The 21,497-nt window shown below is 43.7% G+C and overlaps 1 protein-coding gene across 1 annotated transcript; it reads left to right on the top strand.

Moving 5' to 3' along the window:
- Positions 1-6,549: 6,549 nt before the first annotated feature.
- Positions 6,550-20,497, top strand: LOC107120198 (vomeronasal type-2 receptor 26-like). The gene is made up of 5 exons (XM_015422846.1): positions 6,550-6,837; positions 6,936-7,259; positions 9,104-9,319; positions 12,999-13,134; positions 19,596-20,497. The coding sequence occupies exons 1-5, from the start codon at positions 6,550-6,552 to the stop codon at positions 20,495-20,497; spliced, it is 1,866 nt and encodes a 621-aa protein (XP_015278332.1).
- The last annotated feature ends 1,000 nt before the right edge of the window (positions 20,498-21,497 follow it).

Genomic DNA, 21,497 nt, shown 5'->3' with positions numbered 1-21,497 from the left:
CGGCAGCAGTATTAACAGCTTCCTGAGCAGGGAACAGCTCGTTCAGTAGCCAGCCAGAGTTTAGTGACTTCAGCTCATGGCCACTTTAGGCATCTTTGCAGCTTGTGTGTGTGTGTATGTTGAGCTGTTAAATTCCATCTTAATCCCACCCACCCTGTTTTCAGTTGTGTACAGAAGGACACGTAATGGCTGCCCCACAAGAAAAAAAAGTCCCACAATTGAAAAAAATCCTGGCTAGGGGCATCCTTGTGCTCTTACCCAACCATCCTCCCCAATGCTACTTGGGATGAACTAGTTGCTTCAGGCCCCAAGCAGGATTTTTTTTGTGGGGGGGTACTGTATGATTGGCTTCTAAGGGACATGACTTGGGTTTTGCATATTCTTGTCAGGGGAAGGGAGGAATAATTAGGCCTGATCTATGGACTGGTTAGGCCATTGTTATTATTGCAGGGATAGGGAGGGCTGCATATGATCAGGAGAGGCAGTTGACAAGCACCCAGAATCATCAGGCATGATGGGAGCATCATTAATGAAGAAGAGGAGAAGGAGGTTGGATCTATACCCTGCCCTTCACTCGGAGTCTCAGAGTGGCTTACAAACTCCTTTCCCTTCCCCTCCCCACAATAGACACCCTGTGAGGTAGATGGGGCTGAGAGAGCTCTTTACAGAACTGTCCTTGAGAGAACAGCTCTGACAGAACTATGGCTTGCCCAAGGTCATCCAGCAGCTGCAAGTGGAGGCGTGGAGAATCAAACCTGGTTCTCCCAGATTAGCGTTCGCATACTTAACCAGTACACTAAACTGGCCCATCATTCATCCCTATTTATCTCTTAATTACATGTGATTTCATAGCCCAATCAAAAGTTGTGGGGAGAAATTTTTAGCATATTTTTGGCTAATAGGAGGGTGACTGGAAGGGCCAGTCTTTATAGAAACTGGGAAAGGCATTCAAGGATGTGAATTAGCACTTCCCCCAGAAATCTTCATATCAGTGGAGCACCATAATGGGCAGGATCATCCAAACAGCTATTCATCATACTCGAAATGAAAAAAAATAAATTGAGGAGTGCAGATCACGTCTGGCAGCCCAAATCTCCCCCCCCCAAAAAAAAACTGCTCAGAGGTTAATTTCACATTTCATTTCATAGTGCCAGAAAAAAAAAAAAAAACCACCACAATCCCCCATGCAGATGTCCACCTCTCAGTTCTTTGCAAAGACTGCAAATCATTTCAATCAGCTTAATTACCCTGTAAGTTTGACAAATAGGGAATGTCCAAATCATCTGTAATCATTTGAAATCATTTTTAAAAATTGGCTCTTTGCTCCAGAATATATCCTATGAAGACCTCTTTCTTATTTCACTTGCTGCAATACTACCGGTTAATGAAACATTTCCTGAAAAAAGGCCACTCAGTATTTCTGTATAGCTTTGACTTTTCAGTCTTTAAAATGCTGACCTCCAGGGGTCGTTTGGGGCTGGAGCGTACCAGCACACTGCTCCGGCAGCCCTGCCTCAGCAGCCCCAACCCCACACCCCATGAGGCAGGCAAGCCAAAAGAGGGCGGGGGCTCTAGAAGCCTTCCTCAGCCCACCCACTTGGGCAGGTGAGCCAAGGAAGGAATGGGGAGGCATTTAAATTCCTCCCCACTCTCTCTCCGGCCCTTCCTGGATTGCCTGTGAGGCAGGCAAGCCAGGAGAGGCTGGGGGGGGGCTCTAGAAGCCTTCCTGGGCCTGCCCGCTTGGAGCCAAGGAAGGCACGGGGAGGCATTTAACTGCCTCCCCACTTTCTCCCCAGCCTTTCCTGGCTCGCCCACTGAGGCAGGCAAGCCAGGAGAGGGCAGGGGGGCTCTAGAAGCAGACCAGCTGCAGAAGAAAAAAAGTAGAGGAGGCATCTTCAAAGGTCTCCCCTTCCCTTCCCCAGCCTGCCTGCCAAGGCGGGCTGGGGGGGGGGAGTGAAGAGTGAAGGGTTTAAAAGTTTAAACCCATTCTCCCTGGAGTCACACCGCCATCTTTCCATTGTATTCTATGGCCCCATAGAATATAAAGGAAAGATGACTCTAGAGAGAAGGGGTATAAACTTTCAACCCCTTCTCTCTTTGCTTCCCCCCCCCTGCAGCCCGCCTTATCAGGATGGCTGGGAAGGGGAGGCTTTTGAAGATGCCTCTCCCCCCTTTTGCTTTTCCTTCTTCAGGGTGTGTGGCATATGCTAATGAGCTATTATGCTAATAGCCTATTCGATACGTTAATAAACTCCCGCAGCTCTTTTTCTTAGATTATACGAGGATTAAGGGGCGGTTAATCTGAAAGGTTGATTGTGAGCATTATGTATTCTGCATAAAGTGACCTCATGGGTTGGCCTGTGGCATTATCATTGTCTGTTTAGTTTCTGGCAAAAACAGATTTCAAGTTCCACATAAAAGTTCAACTTACCATCATCAGATACAAGCAGACACGTATTTTTAGAGCATTTTACACCATAGCATGCCTTAATTATTAGTAACTACAGACCAAGAATATTTTTGGTCACTTGGGAAGATCAGAAAATCAGCAGCTGTTCGAAACAGCTACAATTAGAGGGTTTGAATTTTAGCTAGTTTTTAGTTGGTTCCCCCCTTGAATTATTACACATGCATGCATACATATTGAATTAAATTGTGCCCATTTCAATTGCCAATTGAGACCGAAGCCAGCACAGTAGGCAACACATAATCAGGAGGGAGTGACACAAGTCAATATAATTTTTTCTGCTGAATAACAAATGTCCAGGGGGCAGTAGATAGGAAAACAATTCACTGCATATAAAATGCTCATATGTCAGCAGGCCTTAGATGCAGGGACAGCCAGGGCTCTGTCAGGTTTTTTTAAAATCATCATTTATATTGTACAAATAAATATATTCATGTATTTTCCCACCAATTCTTTCATATGTTTTAACAATAAAAATGCACAAGCCTCATAGTAGTTGGATCCAACTGGAGTTCTGCTGGTGACAAGTAAGGAGGCATTTTCTTTGACCAAGGAGGAAAAAAAAGGGCTACATCCAGGGGTCATTTCCTGCAGGAGTGCACAGGAGCGGAGCTCCGGCAGTAAAGAGCCCAGCGGGCAGGCATATGCAACAAGCCCTGCCCCCTGCTCCCAGCAGCCCCGGGCCACGAGGAGCAAGAAGCAGCCAGGTAAGTTGCAGAGCCCCCAACCCCTTAATAAGAATCCAAAACAGATAGCAATCCAAAACATAGCTAGCGATCCAAAACAGTCCAGTGGAGCCGAGCAGTGGGTGTTGCCTTCTGACACATTTCCAGTTATGTCAGGGTGTGTGGCATATGCAAATAAGCTATGTTAATGAGTTATGCTAATGTCCTCCTCCACCTCTTTTTCTAGGAAATGACCCCTGGCTACATCAATCAATAAAAGGTAAAAAAAAAATAGGCTACGGCTAGTGGTGTGAGTAAATGTTCTGTAGACAGTCAGTCCAGGGAGTAATATATTGATTACAAAGCAAAATATAATGGGGGCAAATAAATGGGTAAGGGCAATTGAGTCAACTTGATCTTTATAATAAGTGCAGAAGCATTTTTCCGGGGGGGGGGGGTCGTACTAAAACAGCCTTTCATCTCAGAGGAAGGTAATGCATTGCATCTAAGTAACAGAAAAGAGTGACAATATTTTGGAACTGTTAGACAGAAGGAATATTTAGACAGTTCAAACATGTTCTGATAAGATAAAAGGAAGTAAATAGGGAACCATTTCCAATTAGTTTGGAGTTTTAGCACAGCCCAGTCTTTTTTGAACAATCAATCTCATACATTTAGGAAATAACTTTTCAGTGAGTCCTGAGATCTTAGGTTCAGGTTTAATTAAGCAACCATTGAATCAATTGGGCTAAGCCAAATTCCCAAAGAGGAGTGAGCTGTCACTTATTTCAGTAAAGATGATAGAGCATAAGAATCACAAAGTTATACTCTGATGAGGGAGTCCCAGTTCTAGCCACAACATGGCCAAAGCGACTCTGGGAGGAAGACAAAGATTTTTACAGAAGAAAGTTTGCCGGATCTTATCAAGAGGATCCAGTGGTCTGTTGACCCAGATTCGGGCAGCCTAGAGCAATTTGGGAATAATGATGGCCTTATAAAACTTTAACAGAAGTGGCATACAGTGGCCACCTTTGGTATAAAAGACTTTCTTGAGAATGATTAATGTAATATGAATCTTTCTTATGACAGAACTCATATGGGTGTTCCAAGATATAACTAAACATAACACTGAGATATTTAAACTGTTGGTTTAAGGTTTTACCCCTACCTTTTCACACTCAGGCAGCAATGAACATGAAGTTGAGCAAACTTCGGAGGACGGCAGAATACCGGAAGGCCTGGCGTGATCTGGTCCATGGGGTCGCAAAGAGTCGGACTCAACTGTGCGACTGACCAACAACAAAACAACTATTTTAGAGGAGATAATTTCTTAACAGAAAGTTGAACTGGGCAATACAACATCCAGTAAATTGTACAGAGTAGTGAAGGCAGACAGGAAAGAAAAGGATCTCTTCACTGAACCTTCTGCTGACATTTCCACATGTTCATTGACTGATCCAGGAAAGTCAGAACAAAAAGAATACTGATAACACAGCACCTGGCACCAAATATCTGTGAATGGAGGAAAAGTGGTTCATGAGGAAGATGCTGGTACCGCTGCTGCTGCTTTTATTGTTGTGCAACGCTGTATGCAAGAAGCATTCCATTCAATGTACCACAACTGTTGATCTTCTTCTTATTCCTCATGCATTTTATCAGCCTGGCGACCTGATTGTGGGTGAGATTGTTTCTCAAGTCATCTATGTACTTGACACTCCATTTTTCAAAGAGCAGCCAGCACAGTTGTTTATTTCTGAACCTGTGTAAGACATTCATTCATCCTTTTTGCCCTTTATTTATCTAGTTAAATTGTCAATTCATATGGTATTTTATAATGGGAAATTAGCTCTGGTCCTATGCACATTTGATACATGGAGACAGCCAAGGGAGCTGAAGGAGGTGGACTGGAGAGAAGGAAAAAGGGGGAAGAATGAGCTTATCTTTCCATAGCATGTATTTTGCCATGGTAAATCTCTAAAGGGTCATGACCAAGACTTCACCTTAGAGGGGGATTTTAAGGATGAATCTGAAGGCAGTGAAAGAGCTGACATCACTGTGGTGGTTTGAGAAGCACTCCAAGTCAAAAGGATCATGAAGAAAAAGGTGGTGTTCTGTTGGACAAGAGACCTTAGAACAGCTCAGGTGGCATGTCTAGAAAAATGAAGACCAGAAGCAGAGATGTACCAGGGTATGATAATGAAGGGTAACGGGGGGCCGGGGGCCATGAAGGAGCATGAGTATAATGATGAAGAATGTGTTTTGGAGCCAAAAGATGAGCAGTGTGAAATATCAAGATATTAGGAATGCCACTGCATAGCAGAATAGGTGAGAAGAGTAAGCGTCTTTGGTCGCAAAGTGCTGGGTGTAGATAGGGACCCAAGTGCAACAACAGGACTAGAAAACTTGTACAGTCAAGTCTAAAGAAGCCCAAGTTTGCTCTAACATGTAAAATATATATGGAGATGAAATTATGAAAACGACGTTCTGCTTCAGAAGTTGTGTCCACTGAAAAGCACTACTTTCATTTTGCATTCTGTATACAGTTCATAGATAACGATTTTTTTACTTCAAAAAATGCCAAAAGTTCATTAATGACTACTGGAGCTGTGGATGCTTTAGCCTCAGCAACTTCTACATTTTCATTGAAGTGTGGGATTTTATTGGTTGGGCAGTTGCCATAGACAAGAGCCTATGGGAAAGCCATACACAGTCTTCACACCTTTCTGATATAGGAATTCATATTCTGATCCAACCATCTTCTGCAAGGCTACTTGGGTTGGACCAGTTGCTTCAGGCCCCAAGCAGGATTTTTTCCCCCGGTCCCCTATGACTGGCTTCTAAGGGACTTGATTTGGATCTCTCCCCCCCCCTATTTTTTCTTGTCAATGGGAGGAATAATTAGGCCTGATCTCTGGACTGGTTAGGCCATTATCATTATTGCAAGAATAGGGAGGGTTGTTTATGACCAGGAGGGGAAATTGACAAGCACTCTGAGCTATCAGGCATACCTGGGGGGTTCATTCATAAATAATCCATCATTCATTCTTACTCATACCACTGGCTTAACTTTCAGAGGATAATCGTCTTCTTTAAGATAATCACATAGCCCAATAAAAGGTTCTTGAGAGAAATTGTAGCATATTTTTGGTTAATAGGTAGGTGATTAGAATGAGCATTGAAAGAAATAAAATAACCCCTTCCCCGGAAATTTTCTTATCAGTGGAACGCTATAATATGCATGATTACACACACAGTTCCTCACCATAGTTAAAATGGAGGGGGGGGGAATTGACAGTGGAGGTCAGATCTGGCAAACTAAATGTCTCCGTATAGGAAAGAGGAAGTATGAAGTATTAACAAGGGACATATTTTTATCTTGGTTTATCAAAGGTAGCTTTTAACTCTCATTACAGATCGATGGTGAAGAACTACCAACACAACTTGGCCTTGGCTTTTGCTATAAAAGAGATCAATGGGAATCCCAACATCTTACCAAACATTAGTTTGGGCTTCCACATCCTCAACAGCTACTTCAATGCAAGGATGACCTCTAAAGCTACCCTCAGCTTGCTTTCTTCACAGCACAAGTTTCTCCCCAATTTCAAGTGTGATACACAGACCAATCTCATTACAGTCGTTGGAGGACTGAATTCAGAAACCTCTGCCCATATCGCCAACACAGTTGCCATTTACAAGATACCACAGGTAGACCCTCTATAAAGGGCTCTGGAAATCTTACTCCTTTGAGGCATGACTGAATGGTATGCTTCATTTTCTCTAAATATATATATACTTTTCCCCAGCTCACTTATGGATCATTCTACCCAGTGCAGGGCAACAAATGGCTGCTTGCTTCCATGTATCAGATGGTCCCCAATGAAGCCACTCAATATATGGGCATTATCCGGCTATTTCACCACTTCAGATGGACATGGACCGTGTTGTTTGCAGCTGATGATGACAAGGGGGATAGGTTCATGCAAATCATGGTACCAATGCTTTCTGAGAATGGAATCTGTTTTGATTTCACAGTACGATTACCAAAACATACATATTTTGATGATATGCTGGATGTGCTTTTAAGTCAGCACAGGATTTTTAATGTTTATGCTCAAAGCAAAGCCAATGTATGTTTTGTATATGGAGAGAATGTATCCATGTTCAGTTTGAGAATGTTGCTATTTTTAGGTCCCTTCATTTCATTCCCACCCCTCCATAAAGTGTGGATTATTACATGCCACTGGGACTTCGAATCAGTCTCGGTCCAGAGGGCTTGGGATATAGAAACCTTCCATGGTGCTCTATCACTTGCAGTTCACGCCAATCAGCCACCAGGATTCCAAACATTCCTGCAGTCCATAAGCCCTTCCTGGACAAAAGGAGATGGGTTTATTGAGAACTTCTGGGAGCAGGCATTCAGCTGTTCACTCAGAAATCCCAGTATTCATGGAGACAGCAATAGAATGTGCTCTGGAGAAGAGAAGCTGAATTCTATTCCAGCCATTTTGTTTGAAATGAGCATGACTGGCCACAGCTACAACGTCTACAATGCTGTCTATGCAGTGGCACATGCTTTGCATTCTTTCCACATATTTAGATCTAGACACAGGACAAGAGAAGAAGTAAGGAGTCCAGAGTTCTATATTGTGCAACCATGGCAGGTAATTGAATCTCAGTGGCACCCTCCTATTTACAGTGCATATTTGAGTTATCTGTTTCATTTTAAATATCTGAATATTATGAATATTTTATTTCAGTTTGAATGTTTGTGTTGTAGTTCTCCATCTTAAAAGATGTGAAGTATCTTTCCAGGCACATGCCCAATAAAACCACAGTGTACCTAACATACACAAACAATAAAGAGCAATAAAACAGCACTAATGCCAATGTGCAAATGGAACCAATGAACTAGAGAAATCATTCACTGTACACAAGCTGTTAAAAGCAGCAGAAAAAATTAATAATAACAATATATAGTACCTTACTTAATTAAAACACCAATATTAAATCTGAAGTATACTTTTACACATTGCAGCAAAAAACCCCAAAAATAAATAAATAGAAGTAGGACATCAATCAAATCTTTGCCCCGAGACATTGGGAAATCAAAATTATCTTTATCTACTTCCTCAGTGATTTTAAATATGGTGCCAAGTAGAGTTCTCTTGGACACTGGACATTAGGAGCCTGATAGCACAGAAGGAGAACAAGGCCATTATCTGGAACTTCACACCTTCACTTCATCAGTGAGGGCACACAGATTGTGTTCACTGAAGATCATGTTGCCTGGGGAGAGGGTTCATGTATTGGCCAATGGCTAGGGCTTTCTTTTAGGTCAGTTCTTGGGTATGTTTATAGGTATGGGCCAACAGCATATTGCATTCTGCTTCAGCCAAATTCATAGGTGGTGTAGATCTTTGTTATCTGCTACTACTAGAGTACTGCTAGCTTTTCTGGATAAATTTCTGAACATCCTCCAGAGGGAGATCCACATATAGTGCATTTTTTCTGAACTATCTGGAAGCAACTTTAGCATCTAGAGTCATGACTATATGATGCCTCTAAAGGCAGGGTCAGACCAGATAGACTGATAAATATTTGTAAATGGACCTATGAACTACAAAGTTCTAAGTTTCAGTCTGTCAGCACATCCAAGTAAGATATTAATCCTTTTGGAGCAGGAGTCTAAACCAATGCAGAACGTGCTAACTCATTGAATCCCTATTTGCCTGATCATCAAAGAACATCTCAACAGTCTCCTCTGGTTTGATGAAGCCATTTTTCATGCATACACACTTGACATTCAATTATCTTACCCCCTCTACAACAATTGTGATAACATAAACTTTACATTATTTCGTTAAGAGATATCAGACAGATTCATGTATTCTTACTTGACCAGTTTTGTAATGAGCATCATAATGATTTCAGCATTTGAGTATTCTTTCCTTACCATTTCTCTATTCACTAGCTCCATCATTTTCTAAGGAATATGAAGTTCAACAACAATGCTGGGGACACTGTATGTTTTGATGAAAATGGAGAACTGAAAATTGGGTTTGATGTTACAAACTGGGTAACATTCCCAAACGGATCTTTTGCAAGAGTACAAGTGGGAAATTTGGACCCTCAGGCTCCTCAAGGCAAAGAGCTGACCCTCAATGAGGATCTAATAACATGGCACAGAACCTTTAACCAGGTGAGACAGACATAGAGTCAGTTTGGTGTAGTGGTTAGGAGTGTGGACTCTATTCTGGGAGAACCCCCCACTCCTCCACATGCAGCTGCTGGTGTGACCTCGGGTCAGTTACAAGTTGTTTCAGAGCTTTTCTTTCATGAGCAGTTCTTGAAAGAGCTCTCTCAGCCCCACCTACCTCACAGGGTGTCTGTTGTGGGGAGGGGAAGGGAAGGAGATTGTACGCTGCTCTGAGACTCCTTTAGGTAGTTAAGGGTGGGGTATAAATCCAATCTCCTCCTCCTCCTCTTTTTCAAAATATAAAAAGCAGAAAAAGTTATATATCTGTTTTAGAGCTCTGCCTAATCTTGGCTACAATGAATAATTGATTAATGTGATAAGTAATTATGGGACCTGTCTATACAAAAGCCACATGGGACATGGGCTGTAGTGGGAATGGAAATTGGGTATGATTGTGTGAAAAGTTCCATCTCAAAGTTCATCTCCAATTAGATATTCTCAGTTCTCCTGGCTATTTCACTACAGCAAATACCAGATACATAGTCGCTCTTGCAGCCTATTTACATTTTCTTGAATTCAATAACTCAAGAAGGCATTCACATTAGCTAGAAGCATGTTCTTGCCATCTGCAGTATTGGAAAGGAGGTTTAAAGGGACCACTTACTCACGGAGTTTCTGCTCCTGCCTCCTCTATGAAATAGACTCTCTAGAATACATATTTTTCAACTGCATATACCATAGGGTGATCGGTATGGAGACTCTTAGTTAGTCCGCTGTTAGGAAGATTTCCTGGTAAACTTGATTACCTCCTGTCTGACAGGAACCATCAGACAAGAAGACAGGTGACTATATTTTGTGCCCAGGTTTACAAGGAACGTAAAATGCATGGCAATTAGATTTTCTAATCTTTTATCTAAATTATATACAGATTTTATGGTTGTCTTATTTTATCTCTATGTTATAGTAACAGATGTTTAAATTTAAGTATGCCACTGTTGGTTTTATCTCATATTTATTATTCAAATGTTTTTATGTAAAATGACTGAGTGCACTGGTGGTTGACTGTAACAATAAATTTGATTGATTGAAGTTCATCTCCAAGAACAATCTTTCCAAAAGCTTAATTTCCTTTTTTACATATGTGCTACAACCAGGCCTCATTTTGGGCTGGAGCAGGCCGGAGTGATGCTCCAGCAGTAAACAGGACCGCCCTTCCCTGCCCCTCCCAGGTCACCCACGGCCCATCCGGTGATGTTGAGGAGGTGCATTGAGTGGCCAAGCGGGAAGGCGGCCAGACCGTTGTGCAGCAAGCCCCCCCATGGCCAGGCAGTTGTTCTTGGCCAGCAGCGTCTGGAGGCAGACGAGCAGGAGCAGCTCCACATCCAGTGCCACCAGCCCCATCCTGCTCACATCCAACTCCTCCAGCCAGGCCTGGCAGCAAGCCCTGTCCCCAGAATGCTGGTGGAGGAAGCCAGTCTCAAGTGGCCCAGGTCTGCAGCAGGAGCCTGAGCCAGCCAGAGCAGCGGCAGTGACCCAGGCTTCAGCCAGGGTGAGAATATAAACAACAGGAGCTGGCTGCCCACCCAGGAGGGAGGGTATGCCAGAGAAGCCCAAATCCTTCATCATGTTACATACATCATGTAATACTTCATCATTTTTTCCTTCTCATAGAAATTATCAGCCTGAGCTACTGCCCTGTATTTGTAGAATGTTAGTAAATGAAATAGGCTATCACATGTTTTCCTGTGGTCTCTATTCCACTTGGGTCTTGCAAAAGTCTTACTGCTGGCTCTGTTTCCTTGTCCCCTAATGAGGAAAAGAGAATGATGCCTGAATTCTTTGTAGAGAACTCTACAATATATTCATACTAGGGAGGAAATCCCATTATGGATGAAGCCAACGGGCCCTAGAAAGGTAGGGTGGGTTGGTGGGTGGTAGAAAGAAAGAAAGAAAGAAAGAAAGAAAGAAAGAAAGAAAGAAAGAAAGAAAGAGAGAGAGAGGGGGGGGAGAGAGAGGAAGGAAGGAAGGAAGGAAGGAAGGAAGGAAGGAAGGAAGGAAGGAAGGAAGGAAGGAAGGAAGGAAGGAAGGAAGGAAGGAAGGAAGGAAGGAAGGAAGGAAGGAAGGAGGGGGGAAAACAGAGACAGAAAGACAGACAGGCAGAGATGGAGGGAGGGAGGATGAAGGGTGGAAAGAAGTCAAAGCGATGGGGAGGAAGAGAGGAAGAGTGAGAGAGGGAAAGAATGAAGGGAGATAGGGAGAAAGGAAGAGAGAGTGAAGAAGGGGGTAGCGGTGGAAACGTGGCTGCGGCGAGCGGCTCAGCACCACCACCACTGCCCCTCGGCTGCTTCCCTGAAAGCCTCTGAAGTTGGGGGGGGTGAAGCAGCAAAAACAAGCCCACGGCAGCCGGCTCAGTGCCACCACTACCACCCCTCGCCTGCTCCCCCCAAAGTCTCTGAAGTTGGGGGGGTGAAGCAGCGAAAACGGGCCCACGGTGGCTGGCTCAGCACCGCCGTCCCTTGGCTGCTCCCCCAAAAGCCTCTGAAGTTGGGGTGGTGGTGAAAATGGGCCCATGGTGCTGGCTCAGCACCGCCACCACCACCCCTCCCCTGCTCCCTCCAAAGCCTCTGAAGTTGCGGGGGTGGAGCAGCGAAAACGGGCCCATGGCAGCCAGCTCAGTGCCACCGCCCCTTGCCTGCTCCCTCCAAAGAGGAAGAAAGGAAGAAAGAATGAAGAAGGGGGTAGCAGTGAAAACATGGCCACAGCAAGTGGCTCAGCACCACCACCACCGCTGCTGCCCCTCGGCTGCTCCCCTGAAAGCCTCTGAAGTTGGGGGGGGTTGCCACCGCTGCCACCCCTCGCCTGCTCCCCCCAAAGCCTTTGAAGTTGGGGGGTGAAGTGGCAAAAACAGGCCCGTGGCAGCTGGCTTAGCTCCGCCGCCCTTTACCTGCTTCCCCCAAAAGCTTCTGAAGCCTGGCGGGCAGAAGAAGCAGTGCGGTGGGGCCCGTTGCTGCCCTCCCCCCCCAAAGTCTCTGAAGTTGGGGGGGGGTGAAGCACCGAAAACGGGCCCGCGGTGGCCAGCTCAGCGCTGCCCCCCCTTGGCTGTTCCCCCAAAAGCCTCTGAAGTTGTGGGGGGTGGAGTGGTGAAAATGGGCCCATGGTGGCTGGCTCAGCGCCGCCGCCACCCCTCGCCTGCTCCCCCCAAAGCCTCTGAAGTTGGGGGGGGGGGGGAGTGGCGGAAAGGGGCCCACGGCGGCGGGCTCGTACAGATGAATCTTGGCTTTCCCAGGCCTACAAGGTACCATCAACAGGAAATGGCAATTCAGATGCATATCGGGTCCGTGTTCTGTGTGACAACCAGTCTCTTCAGTAATGGAGGAATTTCTCCTTCTTGGTTGTTGCCTCTGCTCACAATGGCTGACATGTGCTTCTTCTTCCCATAATGCCTTGAGCTGAATGTGTGCAAGCTACATTAACATAAAATGCAGGCAAGTGTTCCCTGTGTGAAGGCTTTCACACTAGGTGATACAAACAGCTTCCTTTGGCCCATGGTATACAGATATGTGCACAGTCCATGTGTTGCGTGTGTAGCAGATATAAAACCATAAATTAGTCCATTTCTCAACAGTTTTCCCCAGTGAATATGTACTTGATGCTAATCATACTTTTTCCTTATGGGCAGGTGGTGCCCCTTTCCTTCTGCAATGAACATTGTCATTCTGGCTACAGCAGGAAAAAGAAGGAAGGGCAGGCCTTTTGCTGCTATGATTGTGTTCCGTGTCCAGAAGGAACAATTTCTCAGGATGAGGGTAAGACACACAATGTATGAAGATATCATTCATAAGAGTACATTACATAAAACTGATATAATGATAGGTATCACAGTCTTGAGGGAACGGGGACACCAGCCACTCATTGTTTCTTTTCCTTGAATAATGTGATTATCGAGCCAATTGGCCTCTATGTACAAGACATGAGATTTTCAAACATCAATACATGCTAGAAATAACCTGCTTGGAATCCAGCATTTTCAAAAAGACTGCTGCTTCTCAAATTACTACTAATAAAATGTTTAAAATGCACAATTAAGTGGTCAGTGCATGTTACTTTGGTGATAGCTTCCTAAAGCACATCAGAAAACACCCTAAAAGGACAACATTGTAGTGCCACTTCTCTACTTCTCTATACATTCTGGGTTATTCTGTGGGGAAGGGGGGGGGGAGAGAATTGAATTGTTCCACAATCAATGTGACACCAAAGATTTTCTAGATTTATTTCCAGCCCAGGAGGTTTGTTGTTAGGAACAGATGAAATCAGCTTGTCTACTCAGAGATTAAGAGAAACAAATGACTCTGTGTGTGATGAAATTCCTGGCAGTTGTCCTTAAGCTACAGGATAACAAATTTTAGGCTTTATGTGGGATAAGGGTCTGCTGTTGATGACTTTGGTTGTAAAAACAGTAAGACGCAAAGTAAAGTTAGGAAAAGAAATCTGTAACTGGCTGTTATTTTGGGAATTGGCCATTATTCTGAAGTTGACAGCACGTTAAAAGGACCACCAAAGCACTTCTCTATCCATTGTGCAATAGAAGGTACAACTGGGTGCTAATTTCCCCACAATCTTTTCTTAAGGATATAAGCAACATATATTGTTTAGAATAGGCTGCAGTCACACACACTAAATAATCCACTCTTAATGCACTTTAAAACTGGATTTTTACTGTGTGAACTGGCAAAATCCACCTGGAAAGTGGATTAAAAGTGGATTATTTAATGTATGTGACTGCAGCCATGGTCACTGATAAAAGCTCCTGAGATTAGGGCTCAATTCAGAGAATAGTCAAATGGGGGGATTGTTATCAGGGGTGTCAGTCAGCTCTATCTGAGGGGAAAAAAATTAGCAGAAAATAACTTAGTATTTATTGGCTACTCTTTCAGATGGATATAGAGGGTGGTGCATTTTTGGCTACCAAGCATAGTCAATACCAAATAACCCCCCAAAATTCAGGTTTATGTAGAAAAACAGGATAGCCACAGTTAAACAGTTCTTTGAAGAGAATGCACTCCCTTTAAACACTGTTCTGGGTGAAGCTGCAGCTTCATGAATGCATTTTAAGGGGCCATGACACTTTTAAATGCCTTTGGCTCCATTATAGCCTATGGGAACATGTACAGAGTGCCCAGCAGAACCAGTGCATGTACAGAGTGCCCAAAGAAGGTGTCCCCATCCTCCATTTTTTCAGTGGAGGGGGGAAAGAGAGCATTTAAGGGAAGGCACTGGGTTTTTCTGGGGACTAGTACATTGCACTGGTACTGCTCGGCACTCTGTACATGCACTGGTTATGCTGCGCTTGGGACCCTCTCTTGCTTTGATCTGTTTAACTGGCATTGCCACAGTGACACTGGTTCTGCCGGCCACTCTGTGCATGCACTTGTTCTGCGAGGCTTGAAAAAAATCTCTCCCCACAATCAGTGTTTACTACAGAGACACCCTGGTTTGAGATGTCCCCTCCTTTTTTTTTTGCTGTTTCCCCCCGCCACTATTGGAAACAATGGAGAATGGGGGCACCTTTGTTAGCCTGATTGCTCTTAATTATTAATTAATTTGGGGGATTTATGATATTTATAAAGTAGCAATCGGCAATAGGGAGCAATCACCTGTGTATACAGAAATCCCACCTTTCCAGAGATACCAGTAACCGACACGGAGGCTGAAGTTATGTTAAAATAATGTCTTTACTGTTGTTTTCTCCACATATAAACAATACACAATCACACACTCAGTTATTCAGCTTCTAAGAAAATTAGGTAGATTAAGAGACTTTCGCATTAGCAGGAGATTCGATGATGGGCAATATGTTACCTGATCCGATGAGATGAAGGCTGCCAAATGGAAAAATAAGGGAATTATAGGAAAATGGGGATTATGCTAGGAAAAAGGGAGCTTGCAAACTGAACCAGCAGAAAGCATGTAGAGACTCTGGCTGCAGTCCTAGAGCCTTAGGGTAAGGTAGGTAGCAAGGTAGCTACAAGTTCAAGAGGAAGAGAATATAGAGGTCATTGAGGGGGTGTAAGGAGAGAGAGACCCCGTTGCTGTGTACCCTCTTTGGGGTGACCTCAAGAGGAGGGTTTAGCTGGACACCTCACTTGGGGTGTCATCAGGGGGAAGGCTTGCTGGACAGCCCCTCATGGTCCATTCTAAAAAGTCACATATGCAATGGAGGAAAAGGGGCTTACAGGTGGGGCAATGTTGAATTCTAATTAAGCTTGTAGCAGAGACACTGATTAACATGATGAGTCATCGGTTAGCGTTGATTGCTCCCTTTGTCTCAAGGCTGCAAAGCCGGTTCCTCCAGGTGGATGGAAGGGCCAAGTCCTTTGTCAAGGGAAGGCTGAAGATGAACCTTTTGTGTTCCTTTCTGCAGCAGAGGTGTGGGGGAGGAATGTGCCAGTGAGATAGAGACAGCGTCACTTAATGGCGGTGTGATTCCTTTGTTTAAACAGCAATGGCAAATGCCTGTTTGTGTAGTACTTGGTGTGTGTGTAGGGACATGTCTGGAACATGGCAACCTGGAAAACCACAGGCACATCATCTCAGGCTTCTTGCTGCTGTGTGTCTGGCATCTCAGTCTGGTTACCTTGCATCAGAGTCCTTTTTACACACATTATGCACAGTTCATAGTTCATAAGAGAGCATATCATTCATAAGAGTACATTACATAAAACTGATATAATGATAGGTATCACAGTTTGTGATCTTGAGGGAATGGGGACACCAGCCACTCTCTGGGTGCGTTCAGAAGGGGCGTTTCAGCCAGCATAAACTGTTCTGGTTGGTAAAGTTACACTTACTTCCTGTCGGCAGAGCCCATCACTGTATGCCCATTCACTGATGGTATTCCACATCAACTAAAATAATGCATAGAAAAGTGAGATACAGTTCTCATTCCTGGCGAGGATGTGGAGGGGAGGGAACATACATTCATTGTTGGTGGTTTTGCCCAATAGTTCTTAAGTTTTGAAAAGATATTCTACAACAAGTAACTTATATTACTGGACATACAACCCCTTTTATGATACACTCAATACTGTTAAATGTTTGGCCTGACTTAGACATTCCCGAAATACACAAAAAATAATAATAATTGCAATGCTATTATTGGTAGCTAAATTTGTCTCTCATTGGAAGGCCTAACTGGGTAAATGAGTGGTATATGTGTCTTTGGGACTATATGATTTTTTATAAAATATTGGATATTAAGAGGGCAAATGAATATCTTATGTTTGAGTCAAACTTCCTGAATAACTCTTTGCAACGGTTAGAGACAGTTGTCCTTAAGCTACAGGATAACAAATTCTAGGCTTTATGTGGGATAAGGGTTTGCTGTTGATGACTTTGGTTGTAAAAACAGTAAGAAGCAAACAAAGGCCGTGTTCATACGAGCCGTTTTGGGCCGGGAGAGGAACAGACCAGGGCCGCAGCAAAAGGGCGCAATCCCACAGCAACATCTGGGAAGAATATATTTTAAAAAGCCCCCCAAAAACATCTGGATACCCCCAGATATATTCCCCATGGACTGTAATGGTCCCTTAGGGTATAAAAAAAGTAGGATTTCTGGAAAAACCCAAACCGTAATACCACACTGATACTGGAATTCAGGCTTTTTGGGAAATCCTGATTTTGGGGAGGTTCAATATATTCAATTTTTTTTAAAGAATCATTTTTTCTATGCACACCTGTAATTATTATTGCATTGAAAACACAATATAATCAAGTTTTCCATTAATCTCTAATGAATAATTTGTACTCCCATTTCTATTTTGCAATCAGAGTCATAAACAGCAAACTGGGTGGTGCTAATTTTCCCAAAATCTTTTGTTAAGAATATAAACAACAGATATTGTTTGGAATAGACACTGAAAGCTCCACAGATTGGGGGTTGGGCCAAAGAGTAGTCAAATGGAGGGATCCTTATAGTACTGTAAATACAATATATAATCAGTTTTTCCATTAATCTCTACTGAATAATTTGTGCTTGACATATGGATTTCATCTGGCCAGCCCATCAAATTTAATGTGAGAAATCCCTGGCCGGGCAGGGCATGGGTGCTTCAAAGAGAAGTCGATAAGCAGGCACTACCCTTCCCACCCATCTACCAAGTGCTAATATCCCACCCAACTCCCATTTCAAGCAACATGAGATTCTCTAGTTACTATTGGGGGACAAACATGACCGCTCTGATTATCCTTCGAACTGGCTGTGAAAAGAGATCTGTTATTGCACCCTCTATGTTGCCTGTGTGGTGTAGTCAACAGGCCTTATCTTGGGATTACTTAGGCATAGGTTTGGAAGGTACCCATTATGGTGGGAAAGCACCTGCCAGGAAATCCTACTGCTGACCACTGCTTCATTGGCCAGCAGTGGAAAATGAACTTTAAAAACTACCTTCTCCTCAACACTGTTATGCCACTGACTTGGCATATCTACAAGTGATGCTGTTAGGGTTGCTATGTCCTTGTTTCTTGCCAGTGGGGGGGGCTTTGGGGGGCATTCCAGGAGGGGGAGAGGACCTGCCCAAAGTGATGACATCACAAATGAGTGATATTAACATGTTATAGATGCAGGCCCTTGGAAAGCAGTGGTGGTGCTCATTTGCAAAAACCTTGTAACTTTAAATAGTTTTTGCAGATGGGAGCCCTGCAAACCTGAACTCCAACTGATGAATTAACTGCTTGGAATTCAGGCACAGGCAACCCTTGTTGCAAAAAAAATAAAATAAAGGGAATCTTCCCTTTATTTTTTTATTTTATTTTTTTGGAAATGAAGGCTGCCTGCACCTGAACTCCAAGCGGCCACATGATCCTGCCGATAAAATTTTGCAGGAGGGGAGGGAGAGTTGTGGACCCCCTTGTTGGTGGGGCTTCCTCTCACTGGCCAGCTGGCCAGCATCAGGCAGGAGCCCATGAAACAAGGGATCCTCCACTCCCACCTGTGGACTGGCAAGCCTAGATGTTGTACCCCTCCAGGAATCATTGGAGATTCCATGATTTTACAATAGACCTTCCAATGATTCCTAGAGATCCGTGATATCACTTCACCTTTCCCCCAGAAATGATGTTATACTATTGCACTGACACCCCTCCTTTCTCCTTGCTGTCCCCATAATCCCATAAATTGCCACCCACTGCTGGCAAACCTACTTAGCCCTGAATGACACAAATAGTGTAAGATGCTACGTCCACAGGTGAGTAAATGCTGAGTACCTTGAGGCAGCTGACCTTCCTAAAGCAACAGGAGATCATTTGGTTAGCTGGACATTTGGGTTTGGGAAGCTAACACACATGGTGCAGCTGTGAATAACCAACCAACCCCCATGTGGCTGTTAATTTCTAGTCAAGTAAAAAGAAGGCTGGTGGTAATACTGACCAAATTTCAACCAGTGCTGTCTTGCCCAAAAGCTGATAGTCAGGGTTCCGCCTTTGCTACAGATTGCATTTAAAAGTTAAGTGAAAATAAATGAAAGTTAAGAGACCTGGTCTGGATCGCCCTATCTAGTCCATTCTCATCAGATCTTGGAAGCTAAGCATGGTTGGCCTTGATTAGTATTTGAATGGGAGACCTCCAAGGAATACCATGGAGGCGACATGGAGGCAGGCAATGGCAAACCACCTCTGAATGACTGTGACTTGACAGCAAAAAATAAATAAAAGTGAGCAGCTGGATGTTGCAAATCAGCCATTAATAACACCAAGGTTAACTAGGGGGTAAACCTTGGGGAGGGATAACACTGGTGAGGATGTGACATCACAACTCCCCCATGTGTTGCTCTATGAATTATCTCTGTGCCTACAATACAGACCATGTAGATTATGAGGTATTCCTAGAACATTGCAGGTGGTCACTTAGAAGTGATGTAACACTATTTGTAACACTGCCCAAATCTGGGTCACGGGCAATCCTAAATTTAACCAGTGTTAATGAAAGACAGAGGGCTCAGGAAATAGCTGTCCAAAGGCCATTATTTCCATTAATCACTGAGAAGAGAGCTGAAGGAAGGCTTCATGGTTCATGATTCTAAAAACTGAAAACCACAAATTACTTTGGAATACCAGTAATTAAAAGGAGGCCCCACCAAGTTCCAGTTAAAAACAACCATTTCTCCAAAGCCCTTATATGAAAAGTATAATGATAAGTATTCAATGTTTTATAGTTCCTTTCTCGGAACATTGTTCAGTGTTCTGAGATATTGAATGACAACTTTTTTTCCAGACATGGATGCCTGTATCAAATGTCCACAAGATCAGTATGCCAACAACCACCAGAATGGATGCATTCCCAAGATCCTCAGTTTCCTCTCTTACAAAGAACTATTAGGAATCACCTTAACTATGTTGGCTGTTACCTTGGCAGGGATCACAGCTTTGGTCCTTGGAATTTTCATAAAGCACCAGGAGACACCCATCGTCAAAGCCAACAACCGGAACCTCACCTACATTCTCCTCATCTCCCTTCTTCTCTGCTTCCTCTGCTCCTTGCTCTTCATTGGGAAACCTTTGCAAGTGACCTGCCTTTTCCGGCGAACTACTTTTGGAATTGTCTTCTCTGTTGTCCTTTCCAGTGTGTTGGCCAAAACCATCATTGTAGTTTTAGCCTTCATGGCTACCAAACCAGGATCCACGATAAGGAAATGGACTGGGAAAAGAATGGCAAGTTCTGTTGTCCTTTTCTGCTCCTTTAGTCAAGCAGGCATTTGTTTTCTTTGGCTATGTACTTCCCCTCCATTCCCTGACAGGGACATGCATTCAGTTACAGGGGAAATCATACTGCAATGTAATGAAGGCTCAGCTGCCATGTTTTACTGTGTCTTGGGTTATTTGGGCTTCCTGGCCATTGTCAGCTTCATAGTGGCTTTTCTTGCCAGGAAGTTACCTGACAGTTTCAATGAAGCCAAATTTATCACCTTCAGCATGTTGGTCTTTTGCAGTGTTTGGCTGTCCTTTGTTCCTACTTACTTGAGCACCAAAGGGAAATCCATGGTGGCTGTGGAGGTCTTCTCTATCTTGGCCTCCAGTGCTGGCTTACTGGGTTGTATCTTTTCCCCTAAATGCTATATCATCATCCTGAGGCCTCAGTTGAACAACAGGGATCAATTAATAAGGAGAAAAAAGTGACAAGAATGTAAGTTTATTTTCTACTTCCAGAATAGGGTTGCCAATTCTGTGTTGGGAAATTCCTTGAGACATGGGGTGGTGCCTGAGTATGGTGGGGTTTTGAGATAAGTGTGACCTCAGTCAGATATGATGTCATGGAGTCCATCCTCCAAAGCTTTCATTTTCTCCAAGGAACTGATCTCTGTTGTCTGGAGAACAGCTTTAATTTCGGGAGTCCTCTAGGCCTTCCTGGAGGTCAGCAAACCTATTTCAGATGTATTCCTTCAAAGTGTCAAAAATGATAGTTCTATATCCTTTGTAAAAGGCAAAAGATTTGTGCAGTTTGAAGAGAAGCCAGAGCATTATTATGAATCTCTACTCTCATAATTCATTATGTGGCAAATTAAATAATTTGGGATCCATATCGAGCGAAAAACCAGTTCAAACAGGTCATCGTCAGGTCTATGTCCTTGTGCTTTATCTATTGAACCTGTTTTTTTTGTTCCAAGCTTACAAGATATTTTCCCCGTGCACCAAGTCTCGAAAATCTCCCAGTACCTGCCTTGTTATATGCTGATGACCTTTTTTTTGATTTCCAGAACCCAGGTTAGTTACTTCAGCTAATTTCCCCCCCACAAAATACTCACTTTACTACCAAGCATAGCTTCCTCAGTCATAAGGCTTGAATTGGGCCTTACAAATATCTCAGCGGTAATCTGGAAAGCCATAATCAGCTTAAAGTGTGCACTTTAAACTCTGAAGATCTTCCAGCCTTCACCATATCAGCAGCCCATGTGTGTTGCTGGGCAGACTAGGATAGAGCTGTGGCCATGGAAATGAACTGACTGTCAGCGAGCTGCCAATGTTTTGTTTTGTATTACTGCATTCGTTTGCCTGCTTTCACTTTCAGCCGTAGGACTGTAGATGCGCATGACTGTTTAGCCTGCCGAAACTTTTATATCTCCCAAGGCCACAGGTGGTTGCAAGTGCTTGTTAGTGTAAGGAATCTCTCATGAAACGC

Source organism: Gekko japonicus, unplaced genomic scaffold, assembly GCF_001447785.1.
Source record: "Gekko japonicus isolate JY-2015 unplaced genomic scaffold, Gekko_japonicus_V1.1 scaffold5060, whole genome shotgun sequence".
NCBI classification, from domain to species: Eukaryota; Metazoa; Chordata; class Lepidosauria; order Squamata; family Gekkonidae; genus Gekko; species Gekko japonicus.
Note: the sequence above shows the minus strand (reverse complement) of the source record. Positions and strands in the feature narration are given on the sequence as shown.